Below are 21,428 nucleotides of genomic sequence, written 5' to 3'. Positions count from 1 at the left end.
AAAGAGAAGGCAAACAGTGTGATAAGTGATTTATCTAAAATCCCAGAGTTTACTTCTAACAAAACTTTGGCTAGAAATTACATATTACTAAACTTCCTTAAGGTATTTGAGGAATACAAAGTAATTTTGATTCAACTCCAGGCAACTAGCGGTTTATAGTTTTATTAAGAAAACAAGATAGTCAACCGACACGAAACAATTAGCTGACAATACATGACACCCCATGAATAAGCGCTCAAATGTGTTGTATACAAAATAATGTCTCTGTGTGGTACAGTGGTAATGAGTTTGGGGTGAAATTCTCCACTCAGCTATGTTAGAATTAAAAAAAAAATGAAAGTACTCCCCTTTCACTTGTAAGTATGAACCCTTTCTAATCCTAAACCATTAGAAGTGAAGGCAAATTTCTGACCTTTTGAAGACCTTCAAAGTTGAACATATCAGTCTTTTTTTTTTTCCTGTTAACTGTTCTTCTGGACATATCTCTTTTGTACTATCTTACATTTGTTCTATTATACCCTGAGACTGTTTCTGTGATCACTCATTATTCAGAGAATATCGAAAAGGAAAGCGAGAAGTTGCCCTCCAAAAAAATGCAATGTGAAGGCAGGGTTAGGCAGTTAAAAAAGCATGAGAGGAGTGAAGATGAGGATTTTTTCAGAACTTCCATAAAAGATTAAAATGACAGGGAAACAGGTAGAGGATTGATAGCAATACAGAAATAAAAGGACACCTGTTACTTTTAACTCCTTCATGATTTTTAGGTGAGCAGAGGAGAAATACTGAGAAATCAGAAGGAGAAGGACAGAGAGAAGGAGGCATGGAGGCAGTGAAGTGAGAGAAGGAAAATGAGGGAAAAAACAGTCAGAGGTGTCAACCAAAAGGACAATATTTAGAGCATTTCCATGTTTTTTCCCCCCAAAGGACGACAAATCTCTTCTCAAAAAACTGAGAACTTCATTTGTCGACTTCTGGGGATTTCACGACAGTCGACTCAGAAGTTCTAAGCAGCAGTTTCCTAATCTGTGACTAAATGTCCCCGCCTCCTACAAAAAGGAAATGGCCAGTAACTTTCATTTTCAGGACTGTGGCTCTCTTCAAGGCAGCAGGAAGGGACAAAGGCTGTTTCCAAATGGCTGGTGAGTAAGGGTCCTTTTCTGACTAGGGGTCAGGGGCTTGGGTTTTAGGAAACATTTTATTCATTGCTCTGTGACAAGCAGAAATCATAAAAGGGAAACAGGCCAATAGTGTGCAAGCTGAATTCTTCCCCTTATTAGCTCTGTAACTTGAATCAAAGGATACTGCCTAAGAGGGGCTGAAGGAAAGGATGGTTTCTAGATACCTTAGACCCAGGAAAAGTTCATTCCTTTCTGTCAGCTTCTGGTAAAGAAAGAAGGGTAAAGACAAATAGAGTATGTTATTTGTGTGTGAGACAACTCTCGAAGTTTCTAAATGCACTCTGAAATCTTCTCAGCTTCCTCTTAGTTTCAAATTAGTCATCTGGATCATGAACCTTGTTCCCAGAATCATATGTGAGCCTTTTAATTCCTCCTGCCCCCTTTGCCATCCCCTCTATTGAAGTACACTCTTGGTCTTTTTAAGGTGACTCTATTTTTTTTCCCTCTTTCTCTCCAGTCCTGGTGTTAACTACTGCAGCAGTTTTTTCTTAGATTACTATTACAGTTTTTTTTTTGTTTTGTTTTTGCTGAATTTTTGGTAGTTTTATTTTTACTTTCTTAAGGAAACTCTGTACTGTTTTCCACAATTCTTTAACTGGTCTCCCGCTCTCCAGGATTTAACCCTCCAATTCACCCTGCATACTACTTTCAGGTCATGTTTCTTACACACAGAAACTAAAAAAGCTTAAGAGATGGAGTCATTAGCTATTTATACAGCTAGTACGCACATGTCATATCACTATTTGGACTTTATTTTCCTCATTTGAAAGAGAAGAGGTTTAAGATCAGTGGTTTCTAAACTTTACAACAGATCTGAATAATCTGAAGTCATTTTTCAAAATTCAGATCATTCAGATTATCCTGACCCTGAATTGTTCTTTTTTTCTTTTTACAGATTTCTTTATATAAGGACTTCTTCAAAATCTATTACACACTCCATTCTTTAAACATCGACCTTTCTTTTTTAAAAATTCTATTTAGCTTAAATTTATTACTTTTATTTTTAAATATATTTCTAATTAATTAATTAATTTTATGGCAGCATTAGTTAACGAAATCCAACAAGTTTCAGCTGTACACTTTAACCAATGAGCTGCTCTGGGGTAGCTGGGGGAGAGGAAAGAGGCGGGCTCAGGGTGCCAGAACCCAGCTACCTTGAGGCTTTCAGCCAATAGTGCTGCGTTGAGCTTGAGTCTTTCATGACTATCACCGCTTTCACCAGTAGCTGGTACAGCGCATTCACTTGATCCATCGCCTTGCCTCCTGCTACGCTCCACGAGAGAGCACCATGCCTGTTCCGGGAGCATAAAGCACTGATGGCTCCCTTGCTCAGATAACAGACACGCTGGTACCCGACCTCGGAGGGCTGGGGGATGGGGAACGCGAAGGGGAACAGGAGTGGTTGAAGCTCCAGCCCAGAAGGAATCAGCCTGAATTGCTCAATCTTAAATAGCCTGTAGGCATTTGCAATCTTTTAAAAATCTACGGATAATTCTTATAGAGTTGGCCTGTCATAAGTTTGTTTGCAAATTAGAATCATTAGGAGAAAAGTATCAGTTCTCACATTCTAGCTATTTATTAATGTAATTTTCTTATTCAGGAACATGCAGTGGCTCCCTGTTGCCTTCTAAAAAATGTCTGAACTTACTCATTCCCACCTTTCAAAATAGTTTCTATAAATCCCTCTAAAACATGACCTCAGCCTCACAAAAAATTGTATTTACTGTATTTACCCCACTCATACTTCCTTGCTTTCATGTTTCTTTACTTCTTTGATTCTCTCTGTGATATAATTCTTTCCAGGGTTTATGTCTCACATAACATTTAATTTAAGTTCCTAAAATGCAAGGATTGATTATTTTCTTGTCTTCTTCATGACACTAATAGAGCATTTGGCTGGGGAGTAGTAGATTAATCGACACTCATGGCCACCACTTTGGCCAGGCAGGATGGCCTCACTGGTTATTGGATTGAAATCAGGGCATCATTAAATAACAGATTTGAGAAACTGAAAGGCACTAGACAAAAATAAAGTGGCCCAATAAATATAAATAACTGAGTTTGGTTGGCTATTGTTAACTAATTAACAACTACAAGAAAAAAAATTGCTAGCCTAAAGAGAAACAAGGTGTCCTGGGAGCATATACCTCCGACTCAATATCTAGTCTGCAAGCATCAGGGAAAGATTCCCGGAAGAAAGCGACATCTAATCTGAGATTTAAAGGCTAAAAGGAGCAGTGGGGAAACAGGGAGAAATGTAGGGGTGGGAGACTAACTACATAGAGATCATTATGTAAGGGCTTTCTAGAAATGAAAGAAGGGCAGAGTGCTTAAAATGTAAGAGTAGGTGGCTAAAATAGCAGAGGATGAGGATAAATGAGAAGACCTAGAGTAGATTAAGCTTAGAGGTTTCATTATCAAATCTAGATTTTGGAACCCTCATTGTGCTTCATTGTGAAGAACATATTAGACGGGGAAAAGAGTAGATTTATAAGGTTTTGAACTAATTAGAAAAGAAAGGATGTCGGCCTGAAATGGACTAATAAGCGATTAGAAATGAAAGAAGTAGTCAAATTCCGCAAATATTTAGCAGATAAAAATCAATATACTGTTTGACGTGAGATGGAAAATAAGTTTTTTAAGAAGGCAGGAGAGATTCACTATCACCGTATTTTACTGGCTTGATGTACTTGGTGGTTAGATATCACTTACTAGTACAGGAAACAAAGCAGGTGAATAAAAAATGAGCAGATCAGCTTTATAAAGATGAGTACAATGAGTATGTAGAATGTAGAGAAGAGATGGATATATGAGTCTCAATTTTGGTATGCACATCAAGGCTAAATCTATAAATTTGGGGGTAATTTATTATTTAAAGTTAATCATGAAGTCATGAAAATGTGTAGATGAGACAATAATAAATTAACCTGGTATCAAATTAATCTACCATATTCAAAGACTAGTCACTAGAGAATATTCATCTCTGAATCTTGATTGAGACAAAACTTTGGGTGCATTCATTCATTTATTCATTAATGCATGTATTCAGCAAGCATATACATATATTTAAGTTCTTAAGCACAAAGATGGTACAAAAATGTGGATTCAAAAGCATAGTGCTTTCACCAGGGAAACTAACTGCAGAAAAGGAAAAAGATCCTATGGTTCTAGAAGGAGGAATTTACAGTGTAGACAAAAGCATGGACTTTCCTTGGGGCATACATTCCAGGTGGATTATCAACATCGCTATGAGAAGGAGAAAAATAGAAAGAGCAATATGAGAACAGTGGATGACATTAGGCCCAGCGCCATAGAAGGGGGATGAGGAGCTATCAAAAACAAACAAACAAAAAACTTAAGTGTCAATGAATCATTAAACACAGCCTAGTATGAATTTAATGGGCTGAAAGAACTCCATAGGTATAATGAAAGAGGTATGTACTTTATTGGGGAAATGATGAAATAGACAGTATTTAAGGAGTATTCCACATCACGGAGAGCGCTCTAAAGACAGGACCAAACTCTTTAGGTTGTGCCCACAGTTGAAGGAATCTTTGTATTTCTGACAGAAGAAAACCACGACAAAAAACCACTTAAGGTTTTGGAAGCTTTCGGTAAAGAAATCTTAACTGGATTTTTGGATGGCTTGGTGGAAAAAAATGTTCTGAAACTGGAGGAAACTGAAAAGAAAAAATTTCAAGATGCCAAACCTGCAGACAAGGCCTGGGTCTTGGTGGACTCTGTGCGACAGAAACGCCACGAGGCAGGTCAAGTCCTTGTCCAAACCTTCCTTAACACGGATAAAAATTCCACCAGTACAGAAGGTAAGAATGGAATAATTTACAATGAATATCTCAAATTTTTCAAAACCAGTTTAGCTCTGGTGTCTTCTATAATGCCCTCCATCCTTAAATTACTAAAATATCATTTTCACTAAATCTATCATTGCCCTTTTAAGGGTTCCGTTATCTTTCCTGAGACATAATTCGATTTCCAGTTAGCTAAGAAGCTGAGTCTTTGGTGTTTAGGTTGCTCATGGAAATAGCTAGTTATAGACACTTTGTAGTTAGGGATATCTGAAGCTAGGTTCTTTTACTTTGGACACTATCTGACTTCATTCAATTTTCTTAACCTGCTTAGGCATCAGTCTCAGCATCTGTGAAATGAGGACAATTTCAGTAATTTCATAGGCTTTATAAGGCTAGAAACACAATGGCAAGGATATGCTGACAACTCCTAAGATTTTAGCTCTCATCTAGCACTCTTCTCTGAGCTCTAGATATATTTAGCTCTAGCTGCATATTCAACATTTCCACTGAAATATTCCCCTGGCTTCACAAAACTAAGATATCTAAAATTAAATATTCGATTTCCCCTATCAAATCTATTCCACTTCTATCCCCTTTCTATCTCATTAGGTGGGACTATAATCCACCAAATTACTTAATCCAGAGTACAGCAGTTTTCTTCATCAATCAATAATAGTTTTAAGCATAGTGCTAGGCACAAAGCAGACAAATAAATATAGGATGAACAGACAAATGGAGAACACACATGCAAATATATATTAGTTATCATAATTACTTGGCTTATCATATTTAGGGCTTTCCAGTGCTTACTCATTTCTGCAAGTTACAAAATTTGATTAGGAGAATACCTATAAAGTATCTAATATATTAAAACCTTTCAAGACTTTTGACCTACATTGAATTACGAATATTTCTAGAGCCTAAATATCCACAGGCCCAAGTTCACCAGTGACAGACTCTATTTGCTGTGTTTAACCTGAAATTCCAGCCCTGAATACTAGAGTTTATCAAAAATAAGAAATTATAAACAAAAGACAACATAAATTTTACAGCCCTCACTATAACAAATACACTTTTTCAATAAGCCCTTTTCTGGGGTCAACAGTGGGAAGCAAAAGCTCATGTGACAGATGTCCAAGACTGTGGCCTAGGCTGTGTTCTCATTAATATTTATACTGGTCCTTGTGCAGGTTCATTATGTTATCTAAAATCTGGGATGAGACAGGAAAAAAAACCAGGGTTTTTTTTTTCAAATATCAGAGATAATTCAACAAATGGGAACTGGAATTGAAGTAATAGGAGCTTCAAAATAATTTTAGCAACCCTAGGAATCACAATGAGCATTCAATTAAACTGAGATAACCTGTTGTATCAGGAGAGATTGTGGCAGGCAGGAGACAGGTAAAGATCCTGTGAAGTGATGTGTTCAGTGGTTCCCTGGGCTCTATCTACACATGGAGCCTCGAAAGTGATCCCGGACACCTATAGCACACTCACTCAGCAGGCCAGAAAGCTGGATGAGCTGGGCTATCAGAATACATAAAAGCCCTGGCCAGGCCTTTTGGACATTGATATAATTCTGAGGGTTCCTAGCATAGTATTAAGAAAATGAAGTGGAGGATAGAAAGAATCCAAGCTATTTGTTTATCTTATTTAAAAAACTCAATTAGCAAACTCATATATATACATGCTATATGCCAAACACTATTACTTAGAGAGATAAGTACTCAAATTCCTACCCATCAAGGGAGATGGTTTTGACTTATCTCATACCAGCCCCTTGCTTTTTTTTTTTATCAGTTGAAGGGGTGTCCTGAGTATTACATTAGTTAACAGATAAAACTTAGATATTAAAAGTTTCATCGAAACCCCTATTTCTCTCATTTCTTTCTGCTACACTGCCAGGCTAATGGAAAGAAACTCTTTTTGGGCAGCGGGCTGCACAATAATATTCATTATGTTGTAATGAAAGGATTTGTTTTTTATGCTAATTTTACTACTAGATTTCAGATAGAAATACTGCCTAATTCCCAATTTTATCTGCAAACGCTATCTATATGTAGACATTAGATAGCATTTCTTAAGTTCGAGAGTTTAGCAAACATGTAAATAAACTGGAACCAGAGGAGACTTTTGATGAGAAACACACGCTTTGACCAGGGAATATCCCAGGGCCCTGGGTGTCTTTATATTGCTAAGATCTTCTGGAATGCAAAGGGAGAACACGCGTCACTGTTTAATCTTTAAAAATAAATGTTCAGAAAGTTTGGTTTCCTTAAAGACTTATAATTTGCTGCATCTTCAGAACTTAGGTTTTTAGAAAACTTTTTAGAAAGACATTTATCAAAAAAAATATTATGTAAAAACTAATGGAAATAAATTAGTAAAATAGAAAAAAACTATAAAATATAAAAACTGAAAATTTCATACAGGATAATATTGTTTTTTTTTTATTTAAATAAAATCAGAGAGTATCTTGGTTCATAATAGCCTTATTACATTAGATCTTTATAAACCTCTCTTCTAATTTCCATTTATGAATTCTTCTTCCTTCCTCCTTCAGGGGTGGTCTCTGGACTTTCCCAGTCTCTTGCACAATCTCAGTCAAAAGATGCCAGTTGGACTGGTTTCCGATCATATTACATTTCTCTAGGGATCAGGCTGAATGAGTCAGAAACAAACATCTCTGACGAAGGGGAGTTATCGCCTCATCTTTTAAAACATGGGCTAAAAATTTAGCGCTGGTTGTTCAGCACTTTGGAGGCCAGGGCCCCCAGAGTATGTTAAAATCTCTGACCAAAAAATTGTCCCTTTGGCCCTGGATACAGCATTCTGGTTACCAGGTAGCATTTCTCCTTTGAATGGCTGACTTTCCAACTCGGTAAGGAATCACTGAAGCCCATCTCCTCTGAAGAAGTTAAGAATTCAGGCTGAGGTTGTTGAAAAATTACTACTTGGATAGCACAGGGTTCAGGATTCTATTAAGTGTGTGTTATGTGTTGTGTGAAGTAGGAGGAGATTAGGAATGTTTTACCATCCAATATGACAGCTACCAGCCACACGTGACTGTTAAGTGCTTGAATTGTGGCTAGTAACAGTTGTGAAATAATATTTCGTATTTATTATGTTAAATAAAATATTAAAATTAATTTTGTCCACTTATTTTTACTTTTCTAATGTACACATCAGAAAATTTTAAATTGTACATGGGATTCAATTATATTTCTCATATACTCTTGCTTAGAGACAGGAGAAAGCACACATGGATGAGTGACTACTCTAGAGTAAAAACATTGCAAAACTCAAACTGTTTTTGCTAAACATAAAAAAAAAAAAAGGCTAAATTTGACCCCAAATCATCAAAGTGTTTCTTCAGAATAATCAGAATATACTATTACATTTTTAGGTGGATCTGCTTTTTCTTACCAAGGATTTCTCTCTTCTTTCCCAGTCACAATACATCTCTTCATACCAGAAGTTAGATATAACTATGATTCCTACATTAAAAGATGTTTTAAAAAATCTTCTCAGAATTTCCCTTCTCTGTCGATATTCTCAGGTGAAAATTGGGTCACAGAGGCAGATATCAAAATTTATATCATGTGATGTCATGTGATGTATCCTGCAGCTCTTTCGAAAATAGTGGCGGGACCTGTTGAGTCAGCGGAATCTACAGATACCCTCAAGCTTTGTCCTCATGAAGAGTTCCTGAAACTGTGTAAAGAAAGGGCTGGAGAGGTACTGTGCTCTGTACATGAAATGAGGAAAGAGAGAGAAACAATTGCTTTCACTAAATGCACAATTTTTTAAAGCACTAAACATAGAGTGGTTGGGTGGGGAGGTAATTGATTTCATAGATTACAGGAGGAAATGAGTAAGGAGAAAATCATGTAACCTCATACAGATTCCAATTTTCTTTCAACCCCATGATAAAAATCTCACTTTGTTCATTTATTTGTTCTCATATCTTTTTGGAATTTATTACATTTTTAGCCAAGGTTATAGAATCAAAATATTTATAAGAGAACATGGCTGAGTAGTATCTGTTTGCATGCTAGTTGAAAAGCCTAGATGCGAAGCATATTTAAAAATATAATTAAAGCCTGAAATGCATTATAAATTGACATGTTAAAATAGTACCAAAGTAATAATGTTACCAAAGGCAAAGAATTTTCAAGTATTTATTTTTAGCTGGAGCCAATAGCAAATGTCTCCTGATTTTTATAAAATTTGATCTGAACCTTGAATACTAAGAAAGCTTTGTCTAGGTGGAGAAGAGAGAGGAGATGGATAAGGTAGGAATTGGTCTAGTTTCCTCAAGATTCTTGTATAACTATCCCAAATATGTTCTGGGTCCCACTCTGGGCTCTTGAACACTGAATCACTTTCATTCCTCAGTTCTTCCTATTGTCAATTCAATCTACTACAAAGAAAAAGGAAGCAGTGTCTTCTGGTACGGAAGAGGGAAGAGGGCTGCTATATGAGATCTTAACAAAGCAACAGTGATTAGTATAGAAAGGTTTAAAGGAGATTTGGATAATTCAAACTCACTGTGTATTTATTTCCTGCAGATCTATCCAATAAAGGAGCGAAAGGACCGCACTCGTCTGGCTCTCATCATATGCAATACAGAGTTTGATCATCTTCCTCTCAGGAAGGGGTCTGAGCTTGATGTTACAGGGATGAAGTTGCTTCTTGAGGGCCTTGGCTATAGTGTGGATGTGAAAGAGAAACTCACAGCCACGGTAAGGGCCCCTCACCCACTAAAAACATGTATGCATTCAACACATATCCTCCTATTAATATGTTAGCCAAATACTTTAACAACTTTAGGCCACATGTTTGTGTGTTTGTGTGTTTATAAAATGAGAGTATTAAACATATCATTAAATTTACTTCTGTTTCTTTTGCTATCCAAATATCGATTCCATAAAACTAGACAAAAAGTGATTGGCACATGTACCCACCCAATTTTAGTTCCAAAGTGGGATGATTGGGATTTATATCCAATAATCCTAGAAAATTCTAAAGTAATGGATGTTTAGCGGGTGTCTACTCATCATGCAAATACTGAGTCCCAACTTTGTCCCAGGGGCTATTCCTGGCACTGGGAATAGGTCTGTGAATGAGACAGGAAGTTCCCAGCTTGACTTGATTTCAGTAGTGAACCTAAATGCGAACTTGGTGGAGGGCAATCAAACTAAAAGCGAAACAGAAAATTTCTGAGATTTGATGTGTCCGTGTGTCTCCGTAAGAGTGAAAATAAAGTTAAAAGTAAGTGAAAAAGGACAAAGAAAACCTAAGAGCAGAGTAGTAAGTGGGGAATAATAGCTTTGATGGAATGGTCGAAAAGCATCTGTTAGGAGACAATATAGGAGCTGACAGAGCACTACCAGGAACAAGACAGCTCTAGAAAGATGTGAATAAAATACATTCCAAGAAAGATGACTACTAATGAAAAGTCTGAACTGAATATGAAACTGGCACGTGAGAAACACAGGAAGACCAGTGGGACTAGAGTCTAGAAGAGAAAAAAGGATGGCAGGAGGGGGTATATATATGTCAGAAGTTTTATTTTATTCTAAGTACAGTGAGAAGGGTTTTAGAAGGGAAGTTGTGTGATATCTTTATGATACAAGGTTCTCCTTAAGTAATGAGGGAAAAGACAGAAATAGAAAAAAGCATAAAAAGTGACAATAAGCAAATATAAAAAGTGTCAAGAGGACAATTTATATAATGTTGGTGGGAGTAGAAAGTTGAACCAACTGTTCCAATATAGAAAGAAAAATAAAACTACCATTGAGTAACCATAATGTGAAGCCACCGTGATTGGAACACTACCGATGTTTCCTATACTACTCATGATAAATGGGAGTTCAGATTAAGTTTAATGCCTGTCCTATTAAAGTAAGACTTTATGGTCTTTTTCAGGAAATGGAGTCAGCGCTGTGGGAATTTGCTGCCCGCCCAGAGCACAAGTCTTCAGACAGCACATTCTTAGTATTCATGTCTCATGGCATCCTGGATGGAATCTGTGGGACTTTGCATAGTGATGAAAAACCAGATGTGCTCCCATATGACACCATCTTCAGGTTATTCAACAACCGCAACTGCCTCAGTCTAAAGGACAAACCAAAGGTCATCATCGTCCAGGCCTGCAGAGGTGGTGAGTTCTGAGTTGGAAAATCCAAAGGTCCTCAGGTGTTTGCTGAGGATTGTGATGTATGTTTTATTTTTAGGGGAAACAATCTTTGCTCCCATTAGGCGCAAACAAACTGAATTGAATTATTAGGAAACTTCAGTTGGCGGGGGTGTGCGGGGGGTGCATCATGAGAATTCAGCTGAGAAATACCTATTCAGTTTAATCCAAGGTAAGTGATGAAGGAGATTGGCAGAATCTCTAAATCAATGTTAAACAAAAATATTTCAACTTTGGAATGAAATCATTTCAATGACAGCTTTATTTGTAAATGTTTTACAGACATTCTGACATTCTCTGGCTTTTGAAGAATTTCATTTGAAAGTGAGGCTACTCTGTAATAGCAGCACCTTTTTTATTTTCATACATTATCGAAGATGAAATTAGTAGGGAGATGAGGTTACATGGGATCACAATCAAATTTTTCTTTTTTTTAATGACTTCCAATTGCTTCTCAGCTTTTTGGAGCAGTGTTTGGGGGAAAAAGCAGAAATAACAGCTAAAAACTGGTAACTCTACTCTAACATAATGCAAATAAGGTTTTAACTCCTTTGCTCTTCTTAGCAAATGAGTTCTTCCAGTTTTATGATACTGTCACTATTTACTGACAAGATACTGTCACTATTAATTAGCACATTGCTTGAAGACACTAGAAAGAGGCAAAGTGCTGTCTGTGCGGGGTGCGAGGAGGAGTTGCGCACGGGTGTATGAAACTGGTGAGAATAAACATTGAAAAAGGTTGAAGCTGGCAACTAAGATAGTCATACGGAGGGAGGCACACAGTGTGTGAGAAGTCGATGTCTCTGCAGCAAATCGTGGGGAATTGTGGGTCAGTGACTCTCCAGCAGCCTTGGCAGACAGCCATTCGCAGTCACTTGAGAACCTGGAGGAGGATGCCGTTTACAAGACACATGTGGAGAAGGACTTCATTGCTTTCTGCTCCTCCACCCCACGTATGTATCTTTCAGTTGCAGACAAGAATTTGTGGGCCTGAGGCCAATTCTGAATGACTGGGACTGGCTGACCTTTCTCAAATGATCAATTTCAAGCCCTTTTCTCCATATTTCCCATGTGATGCTAGAGTAGTGCCATTGTATACCTCAGTAGGAAGGAATGTGGATTCCCTTTTACGACAGGTAGAAAATGATTCTATGGGGCTTCTTAGGCCTAATAGCAGAGAGACAGCGTTTAGTCTTTGACCTCTAGGTAATCATCTTAAGAAGCCTTATATTTGAATGTTTCTAATTTGCAAATTTTTGTTTAAAGTCTCTTTTTAACCACTTCATGCAGGTATAATTGACATATAAAAAGCTTTATATATTTAATGTATCTAACATAATGAGTTTGGATATGAGTATACATCTGTGAAACTATCACCACATTTTATGCCATAAATATGTTCCTCTTCCATTCAAAAAATTTCCTTTGGATCTGTTCAACTATTTTGTTTACTATATTGTGAAAGACGATATGCTATAGAATCTGTAAGCAACCTTGGACCAGGTGGCCATTTCTTGTTGCTTACTGTATGAACATGGGACAGTTCTTTAATCCTTCTAAGCTTCTATTCTTTCCTTTGTAAAATGGGATAATACCAGTTATCTTTCAAGCTTCTTTTCAAAACCAAGTGAATAAACATAAGGCACATAATAGAAGGTCAGCCCCAGGAATACAATGCAATCATTATGCAAACTTTAGCAATTCTGATAAGTTGCCCCTTTAGCTCAACCTCTGATAGTTTTTTATTTGTTTGTTTCCTCTATGTGGAAAATGATTTTGTGTAGAAATATAAGTGCTTCCTCTTTATATGTCAATTCCCAAGCTCTGCTTAAAAACAAACAAAACAAAAGTATAAACAACAACAACAAAATAGCTAAGGCCACAGCCCAAGACTTACCACTCCCTATCTTCATAGATAATGTGTCCTGGAGAGATATCACAAAGGGTTCTCTCTTCATTGCACAACTCATCTCATGCTTTCAAAACTATTCTTGGTGCTGTCACCTAGAAGAAGTATTTCGAAAGGTAAGCTTCTTTTTCCTTTTTAAATCACTTATTTGTTTAGTAAGACTTTATTATTATTATCCTCTGAAGTGACAATGACAGATTTTGTCAGGCAAACAAAAGTAGAGCCCTACCTGGTTTCTGTTACCCAGGGGTTTAAAATTTGTTTTAGAAAGAAATGTCAATGCGCCATAGCAGGAGATAAAAACAGAACAAAATAATATAAAATATAAGCTTGTATTTTTATAGGCTATAAGTTCTTAAAATTCTAAGAATGGAAAGTATTTTAAATTAATTTTTTATGCTTAATTTATTAAATAAAAATATATCAAGTGGTCTACTTGCTAATGGTTTCTATCCTGTTGACATAGGGGTAAATGAGACATGTGACATAAGGCTACTTAGGACCTACATTTTTGTGAATGATGGATACTAAACAAGTGGGCCAACAAACAAATGTCTGATTACAGATAGTGATAAGGTCAATAAAGAAAAAGATCTCAGAACAATGAAAGAAATACAGAAGACATTCTTTGAGTAGAGTGGTCCAAAAGAGAAGACATGATATTCCTTCCCCAATTCAGGATATTCCATATTTCCTACTCCTTCCTAATTTGTTTTCCTCCATAGTTCTTACCACATTATCTCATTATATATTTTATTTTATTTTATTTTATTTTATTTATTTTATTTTATTTTATTTATCTGTATTTACTCACTTGAATGCAAATTTTGTGAAGGCAGGAATTTGCTCAACATACTTGCACATAGGAATTAATATTTATTTCAATAAGTAAATGCATGAATGAATGATAGATGCTCCTCTTTCCCTCCTTTTTTTAGTGAGAAAGGGATTATTATTAAGAACACAGGAAAATATGATTACTTTTAAATTCAAAACTATAGATAACAGTAGCATTCCTGTGGGAAAGAGGAATATACCTTTAGTAAGTTGGAGAAGATTGTAATGTAAGGTGAGTCAGGATCTCTCTGAATGGGAACTTATAAAGTTAAGTCCTGTCGAATTAATAAGAATTAAACATTATACTTTCAAGGGCATTGCCAAGAAGACTAGAAATAGAATCTCATTGATCAGTCTGTGGCAAAAAACTTCAGAGGTCAGCTTGGTGGCTGGGATGTGAAAGTTGTTCGGTGTTCAGGCCTTAAAGACAGAATCCTGGGTTTTGGGCCATATTGACTCGAGCAGTTAGCCTCGGTGGAGTTTGAAGGTAGAGGATCTTCCAGATCTAGCTCACGTGAACAGACCCCAAGGGATAACTGATCATCAGATCTGTAGATCAGAAATGGAAAATAGAGGAAAGGCAGTTTAAAAGGACTTGGATTAGGCATGAGGTGTTTATTTTAAGATAAAGAGTATATTCTGACTTGGGGTGTTACTTCTAAGAGGTAGGGTAACAGTGGCAGGGCCTTAGAATAGCCATGGGCTTGGTCCCATCAACTTTGGGTGCACCCTTCATTCTTAGAATTTTCTGGCTCATGGTACAAAATGTTTTCTGAGAGTGCATAAGAGATGTCTCGTCTAGAGCCTCTTTTTGTTTTCAGGTACAACGATCATTTGATAAACCAGATGTTAAAGCCCAGATGCCCACTATTGAGCGACAGTCCATGACAAGATATTTCTACCTCTTTCCTGGCAATTGAAAAGGGTATGTATCAAGAATTATTGGCAGGTGAAATAAATGGGAGAGTAATATTAGTGGTGAGGTCCAATGACCAATGATAGCCGATTGCTTGTGTGGTCAAATTAGTGTTCCTTGTTGATGTAGTTTGGTATTATTTTTTATTCTACTTATATGAATCTATGTTCCCCCTCCATCTCCACAGTCAATTAATCAGTCAGTCAGTTAATCAAGGAGATAAGCCGACCAAGAAAAGAAGTAATAAACAATGAAAGATACAGGGTAGCAATTAATAAAATAAAAATGTACTCATGCTTCTATTATTATATTTCTTTCTCTTTCTTTCTCTCTCTCTTTCCCTCCACCTCCATCTCTCTATCTCTATCTCACACACACACACACACACACACACACACACACACACACACATTGAGTCACCAAACATTGCCTCAGATCTTAGAAAACAAAACAAAACAAAACAAAACAGAAGAGCTGACTGTGGGAAAAGCAGGGCATTGGTCTTTTGAATGCAAGTATCGCATTACTGACATCGAATTCTCATTACCAGACAGTATAAAATATATTCTGAACTGTAATGTTTGTGTTGATGCAAACTCTGGTTCTCTGACTGTTCTCACAGTAAACCACAAAACAATCAGTCTGCTGTCAGATTCTTAATTCTTGCTCAGAAATCCATTTAAGCACCCATGCTAACACACACTTTTTTTGGTCAAAATGTTTTAGAATGAGCCCATCGAGTTTAGACCCAACAATTACTTTACTCACTCACAACAGCTTTATATCATACTGTATTATTATTCATCATTAATCATTAACCTCTCTCTCAGAAACATAATTAAAATTATATTTTATAGTAAAGCTTATGTCAATACTTTATTTATCCACCATCTCCTATCTCTGGTTTCTGACTCCCTGGTTGCATAATTGCAGATACTTCATCAGCTTTAATCACCTAATTAGTCTACTAGAACCACATTTGGGGATTGAGCTATTTATTTGACTAATACTTATCAAGCATTTACTATGTTCCAGGTTCTGTTCTAGAATCTTGGAATATACCAGTGAACAAATAAATGGAGTCTTTGCTCTCAGAAAGCTCATGCTCTACTGAATGGAGACAGACTCTAAATATATGAACAAGTAAATATATCATATGTCAGAGAATAATTAGAACTAAGAAGAAAAATAAAGGAGACTAAAAAGACGTGAAGAGATGAGTATTGTATCATTATAGGTAGATTATTCAGTAAAGGCTTTTTTGAAGTGGTGAAATGATGAAATCAGAGTGGAGTAATGAACCTTGTGATTCTATGCAGAAAAAGTGACCCAGTACAGGGACTGGCAAGTACAAATGCCCAGAGATAGCAATGTGCTTAACATATTTAAAGAATTGCAAGAAGGCAGTGGACTGGAGGAGTATGAGAGTAGGGAATATGATAGAGACAAATTCAGAAAAATGGTGAGAAGCCTGATCACATGGGCTTTGGTGATCATACGGTAAATGTTTTTAAATTTTTATCCTGAGGAAAATAGGAACCCTTTACAGTGCTTTTGAACAGAGAAATGAGATACTCTAATTAGATTTCACAAAGATCATCCTGAGTACTTCTTTGATGAATGAACTACAGGGCTCACAGAAGTCAAGGGAATTAGCAAAAGCACATGGAAGAGGATAAAAAAAGAATCATGATAAAGAATGGACTAAAGGCTTCTAGGAATTATTATCTTGACTTTCTGTTCTTTTGCTCTTCTTCAGGAAATCACAGGCAGTCCAGCTCTTCTTTATCAACTTCCAGAAGCACCCTTACCAGTACTGCACACATTATTTAAACTTTAATATTTGAATAAAAATGAAAACAAACTGTCTTTTGGGTCCGCTAATAGAGAATAGAACTTCAATTAAAATGGTGGGTGAATGAAAATGAAGTGGAGAAAGCTAACTGAATTTTCTAGCTTTATGACTCACAATGTCTGTTCACTGAGTGAAGACAACTAGCCATGACTTGCCCTCAGCAATTGGATGAAAGGAGATATGCCTATCTGGAAGCCAAGAACTGTAAATTGGCCAGCTCCTCACTTGTATACTCATCAAACACGGGGTCTAGAATGGTCTAGAGAAGTTTTCTCATTTATTACCTAACCTATCACTTCTCAGCTTTTTGGCCAAATGTAATTTGTTACCTAACTAACATCATAGGTTAAAATAATTCTTTTTCTTCAGTAAACTATTATTTTAGTAAATTATTTCCATGTATCTTTCTTTCTTCTTGCTATAAGTTAATTCACTTTCTTGTTGATTATTTTAAGATTTTATTCTTTAACAAGCACTTGGTTATTGTCTAAAATAAATTGAGCTTTTGGTTTTAGATGGTGTAACATTGGTGGATTTGTACAGGAATACAAACGTCATTGGATAAAGGACAGCAGAGAAAAAGAAGGCTGTTAGCAATGGAAGAGAAGAATGTTAACTTTTCTGGAAGGGTGAATATTCATAGAGGAATTTTGGCAACATGGTCATCTGAGATACTAAGTAAGGAGATGTATCACTTCTGTTACATACACAACACATAGAATGCTGAATAAATATTTTAGCACATAGCTGCACTGGATTAAATAAAATAAAAGGATGTTCTCGGTGTCAAATACAACTATATTATCAGTATTTGTGTATATTAATTGTATGTCAGGATTATTGTAGGGATTTTGATTATGGTAAGGGGTTTTTATATATAAGTAACTAATTTAACCTTCACAGCAGCCCTATAATGTAATAACCATCAACATCCCCACTTTACAGTTAATAAAACAAAAGAATGTAGAGCTTAAATGACTTGCTCAAAGTCATACAGTTAGTAGTAGGTGGCCACACCAAGATTTGAATGCAATTTGACTTACTCTAGAATCTGAGTTATTAATTACTTTATGGCAATGAGAGACTGAAACTGTAAGGGTTCCGAATTATAAGGTTTAACTGAATTTTAAATTGTAAGGGTTAACTAACAGTACAAAGATTCATGATGTTTATGTTTCTGGACTTAGCTTGTCCATGAGGAAATATGAGACACATCACAAAGATCCAAAATTATGTGTTATAGATGCCTTATTCTACTATGCATGATATTAGAAAACCAATAACATAAACACTGTCACACATCGACACATAGCTGAAAAATATATATATACACATATACATATTGCACATACACATACAAACATGTACCTAAGTATACACATACACACATATAAAAACAAAAAATAACAAGTACGAACTAAGCACTCAACTTGAGAAGTTAGAAAAATACTAAATCAGTAAGAAAATAGAAGAAAGCAAATAATAAGTCATAAGCAAAAATCAATCAGATGGTAATGAAACAAAACATTAAGCAGATCACTGAAAGCAAAAGCTAGTCCTTTAAAGAGACTAATCAAATAGCAGACATTCAGTAAGATTGAGTGTGAAAAATTAGAATTAGCACAAAGAAAATGTTGGAGATAAAAAGGTACCATAAATACAAATAAACATAAATACAGAAAAAAACAAGAGACTATCATACATAATGTAGATGGAATTCTAGAAAAAGTGAATTAACAAAATTAATACATAAAGAAATAAAAAGCCAAATATGTAAATAAACATTAAACAAATTAATTTTTAATTGTTATATCTACTTGCAAAAAAAAGTTAATTGACACAAATGATTGCAAAGAAATGTGTTATAAAACTTCCAAGAAATTGAAGAGCTCAATTTTATAGAAACACTTCCACAGAAATAAACTCCTTAAATTTTTTACAAGGCTAGTACAAAACTGATACAAAACTGGAGAAGTGGAGGCAAAGTTAGAAAAATACAAACTGATTTCTCAGGAACATTGATATAAACATTCTAAACAAGGTACTAGCAAAGCAAATTCAGCCACAGATGATATAATGTTAATATTTTTCAGCCAGCTAGTATTTACTATGAGAATGTTGTCAGAGTTTAATATTAGAAACATTTATGGTAGTATTCTCAAAATAAGATATTAAAGAAGAAATTGTGATATTTTTAAGAGATTTAGAAAGGCATTCAATTACAGTCAGAAATCATTCATGATTAAGAAAAACAATCTTAGAAAAATAGGAAAAAAAGCAATTCCTTAATCTAACAGCATGTATCTATTAAAAGCCTGACAGGAAATTAGAAATAGAGTAAAAACACTTAATAATAGAGAAAATCTATTGCTTTCATGTACAGAAATATTAAAGTGTTATCTTTAAATAAGATACAAATAAAAACATTTCTGTTAAATTTTGCACTGGAATTCTAAGAAAACAAAACCAAAAGTAAAAAAGTTTGAAGTACAAGAAACAAAATCATCTCTTATCCTGGAAAATTTGATTTTATTTGTCGAAAATCTCTTAGAATTAATAATAAAATCCCCACATTTGCAAGAATTCAGATAAATATACAACATTTAATAGCATTTTCTATTCAAAAGACAACCAAGTAGGAAATGCTTTTGCTTTTTTAAAGCCTCCCTTTGCAATAGCAGCAAACATTATAAGATACTTTTAAAAAATTCTAAACAAATAGTTGCAAGGTATACATGGAAAACTATTTTTAGAAATTATTGATTGATAAAAAAGGTTTACTTAGTGTGTGGGAAATGCCATTATCATTGATGAAAAGACTAATAAGTGTAAAAGTTTTAATTTTCTACCCAAATTAATCTATAAACATAAATACCAAAGAAAATCTAACAGGGTTTTTTTCTTGAACTTGACAGGTTGTTCATATATTCTTTGTTTAGAAGGTAAAGTAGTAAGAATAGCTAAGAAAAAATTAAAAAGGAGTTGGAATATTGGCTAAATGAAAATCATGAAATCATGCCATAATATAAAGCTGTCAGTTGGCACAAATAGACATAAAAGCATACGAAGGCTAAAAATGAACGATACAGAATATAGCATGTTGCAGAGGTAAAATAATAGGTGATTCAAGAAATTATTTTGTAAACACACACGCACACACATACACACACTTTTTTTTTTACCTCAAGCCATACACAAAAAAATACACCGGATGAAGATCCAAATTTGAAAAACAAAACTCTTAAGTTATTCAGAGGAAAAATATATAGAAAAATATCTTTATGAGAGTCAGGTGAGGAAATTTTTCAACATGATTTAGAGAGCACATTGCATAAAAAATAATAATTAAACAGAATTTATTAAATATTAAATTTTTTAAATATTAAAACTATTGATTTAACAAAAATTAATTTAATGAAATTTCAGAGCACTATATACAATGTTAGACCTTGATTGTAGTGATGGTATCATGACTGTACGCATATGTCAAAACTTATCAAAGTGAGTCTGGAGAAAAAACACAAGTTGCAGAAACCAGGTAAAGGACTTTTTACAGTGCACATAATCAACAAAAGTCTATTCATTCATTCAGTCTCAAATATTAAAAACTGACTGTACATCAAGCACTGGCCATCAAACAGAAAACCAAGTGGTTAAAGTCCCTGTCCTCAAGAAAACATGTAGTCTAATGGGAAAGAGAGAGATAATAAACAGAAACAACATAAACACATAATTTATCAGCAGAAGCAGCCTGAAGAAAGAGAGAAAGCCAGCCATAAAATATGTTAAGGCAGAACATTCCAGAGGGAAAGCAAATAGAAATGCCCTGAGACAGGAATGTGCTTGGTATGTTTGAGGGGTAGCAAGGAAGTTAGTGTGGCTGGAATCTGGGGTGAAAGGCATAGGGAAAAGTTAGGACGTAAGATCAGAAAGAGGTGACCAAGATTCAGATGATACAAAGTACCATTTCCATAAAAGATCTTTCACTTTTATTCTAAGGTAGAAAGCTATTGGAAAATTTTGAGCAGAAGACTAAGTTATCAGAGTTACATTTTATCAGGATTACTCTGGCTACAGATTAAGATGAGAATGACAATAATAAGGCCAAAGTGAAAGCCAAAAGGGCACTTGGAAGACTACTGCAAATATTCAGAGTCAATGGTAATCTAGATCTAGATGATAGAAGTGAGGGTGGTGAGCAACATTCACGATTTGAAGGTAAAGCCAATAGAATTGAATAAAGTTTTGAGAAAGAAAAAAGAAGTGTTTTCTGAATAACTGGAAAGATAAAAATGACTTTGGTAAATGGAAGAATAAAATAGAACAGACTCTCAGAGATGGTAGGGCAGGGGGCATGGAAATGTCAAAATTTAGCTGTTTACCAGTCAGTCAAATAGATATCCAGTATGACATTCATGGCGTAGGTGTAAACTGGAGGTTAAGATTTTGAATAATCTTCCTATATATAGAGACAAAAGAGTGATTGGACCTGGTTCAAGAGAGAATAAAGAACATTTGGGAGCAGTAAGAATAAACAATGCTTTTGAGGAGTGTTGGGGAAGTGGGATCGAGAGAGTTTTGTTTCAATAAGGGGGAATTATACTGTATTTTTATAGTTATAGTAATGAGATGAGTAAGTGGGAAAATAACAATGTAGGAGAGCAATGCGACTATTGTTGAACAATGTCCTTGGCTTGGTGAGAGTGAATGAATAAAATAAAAAAA

At 35.3% G+C, this 21,428-nt stretch overlaps 2 protein-coding genes across 6 annotated transcripts in view; both read left to right on the top strand.

Moving 5' to 3' along the window:
• The first annotated feature begins 980 nt into the window (after positions 1-980).
• Positions 981-21,428, top strand: part of LOC105297443 (caspase-13-like) — a 24,852-nt gene continuing 4,404 nt past the window's right edge. The window contains exons 1-9 of one of the 5 annotated variants that reach the window (XR_002782278.1): positions 981-1,139; positions 4,748-5,002; positions 8,616-8,725; positions 9,559-9,732; positions 10,919-11,153; positions 11,996-12,139; positions 13,102-13,211; positions 14,754-14,857; positions 17,219-17,381. Coding sequence is in view for 4 of the 5 variants with exons in the window: in XM_023535381.1 (XP_023391149.1) it covers positions 1,034-1,139; positions 4,748-5,002; positions 8,616-8,725; positions 9,559-9,732; positions 10,919-11,153; positions 11,996-12,139; positions 13,102-13,211; positions 14,754-14,852 (1,233 nt within the window). In the remaining variant the exon portion in view is untranslated. The other 4 variants (XM_023535381.1, XM_023535383.1, XM_011368112.2 and 1 more) reach the window with 4 other exon arrangements.
• The window catches only part of LOC105297472 (caspase-12-like), a 19,784-nt gene continuing 14,558 nt past the window's right edge, over positions 16,203-21,428 (top strand). Inside the window, 3 exon segments of the mRNA XM_023535397.1 lie at positions 16,203-16,348; positions 16,608-16,661; positions 17,219-17,292. Coding sequence (XP_023391165.1) covers positions 16,203-16,348; positions 16,608-16,661; positions 17,219-17,292 — 274 coding nt within the window.

Source organism: Pteropus vampyrus, unplaced genomic scaffold, assembly GCF_000151845.1.
Source record: "Pteropus vampyrus isolate Shadow unplaced genomic scaffold, Pvam_2.0 Scaffold139, whole genome shotgun sequence".
Classification (NCBI taxonomy): Eukaryota; Metazoa; Chordata; class Mammalia; order Chiroptera; family Pteropodidae; genus Pteropus; species Pteropus vampyrus.
The sequence above is the reverse complement of the archived record's forward strand: the minus strand, read 5'-3'. Positions and strand labels throughout refer to the sequence as shown.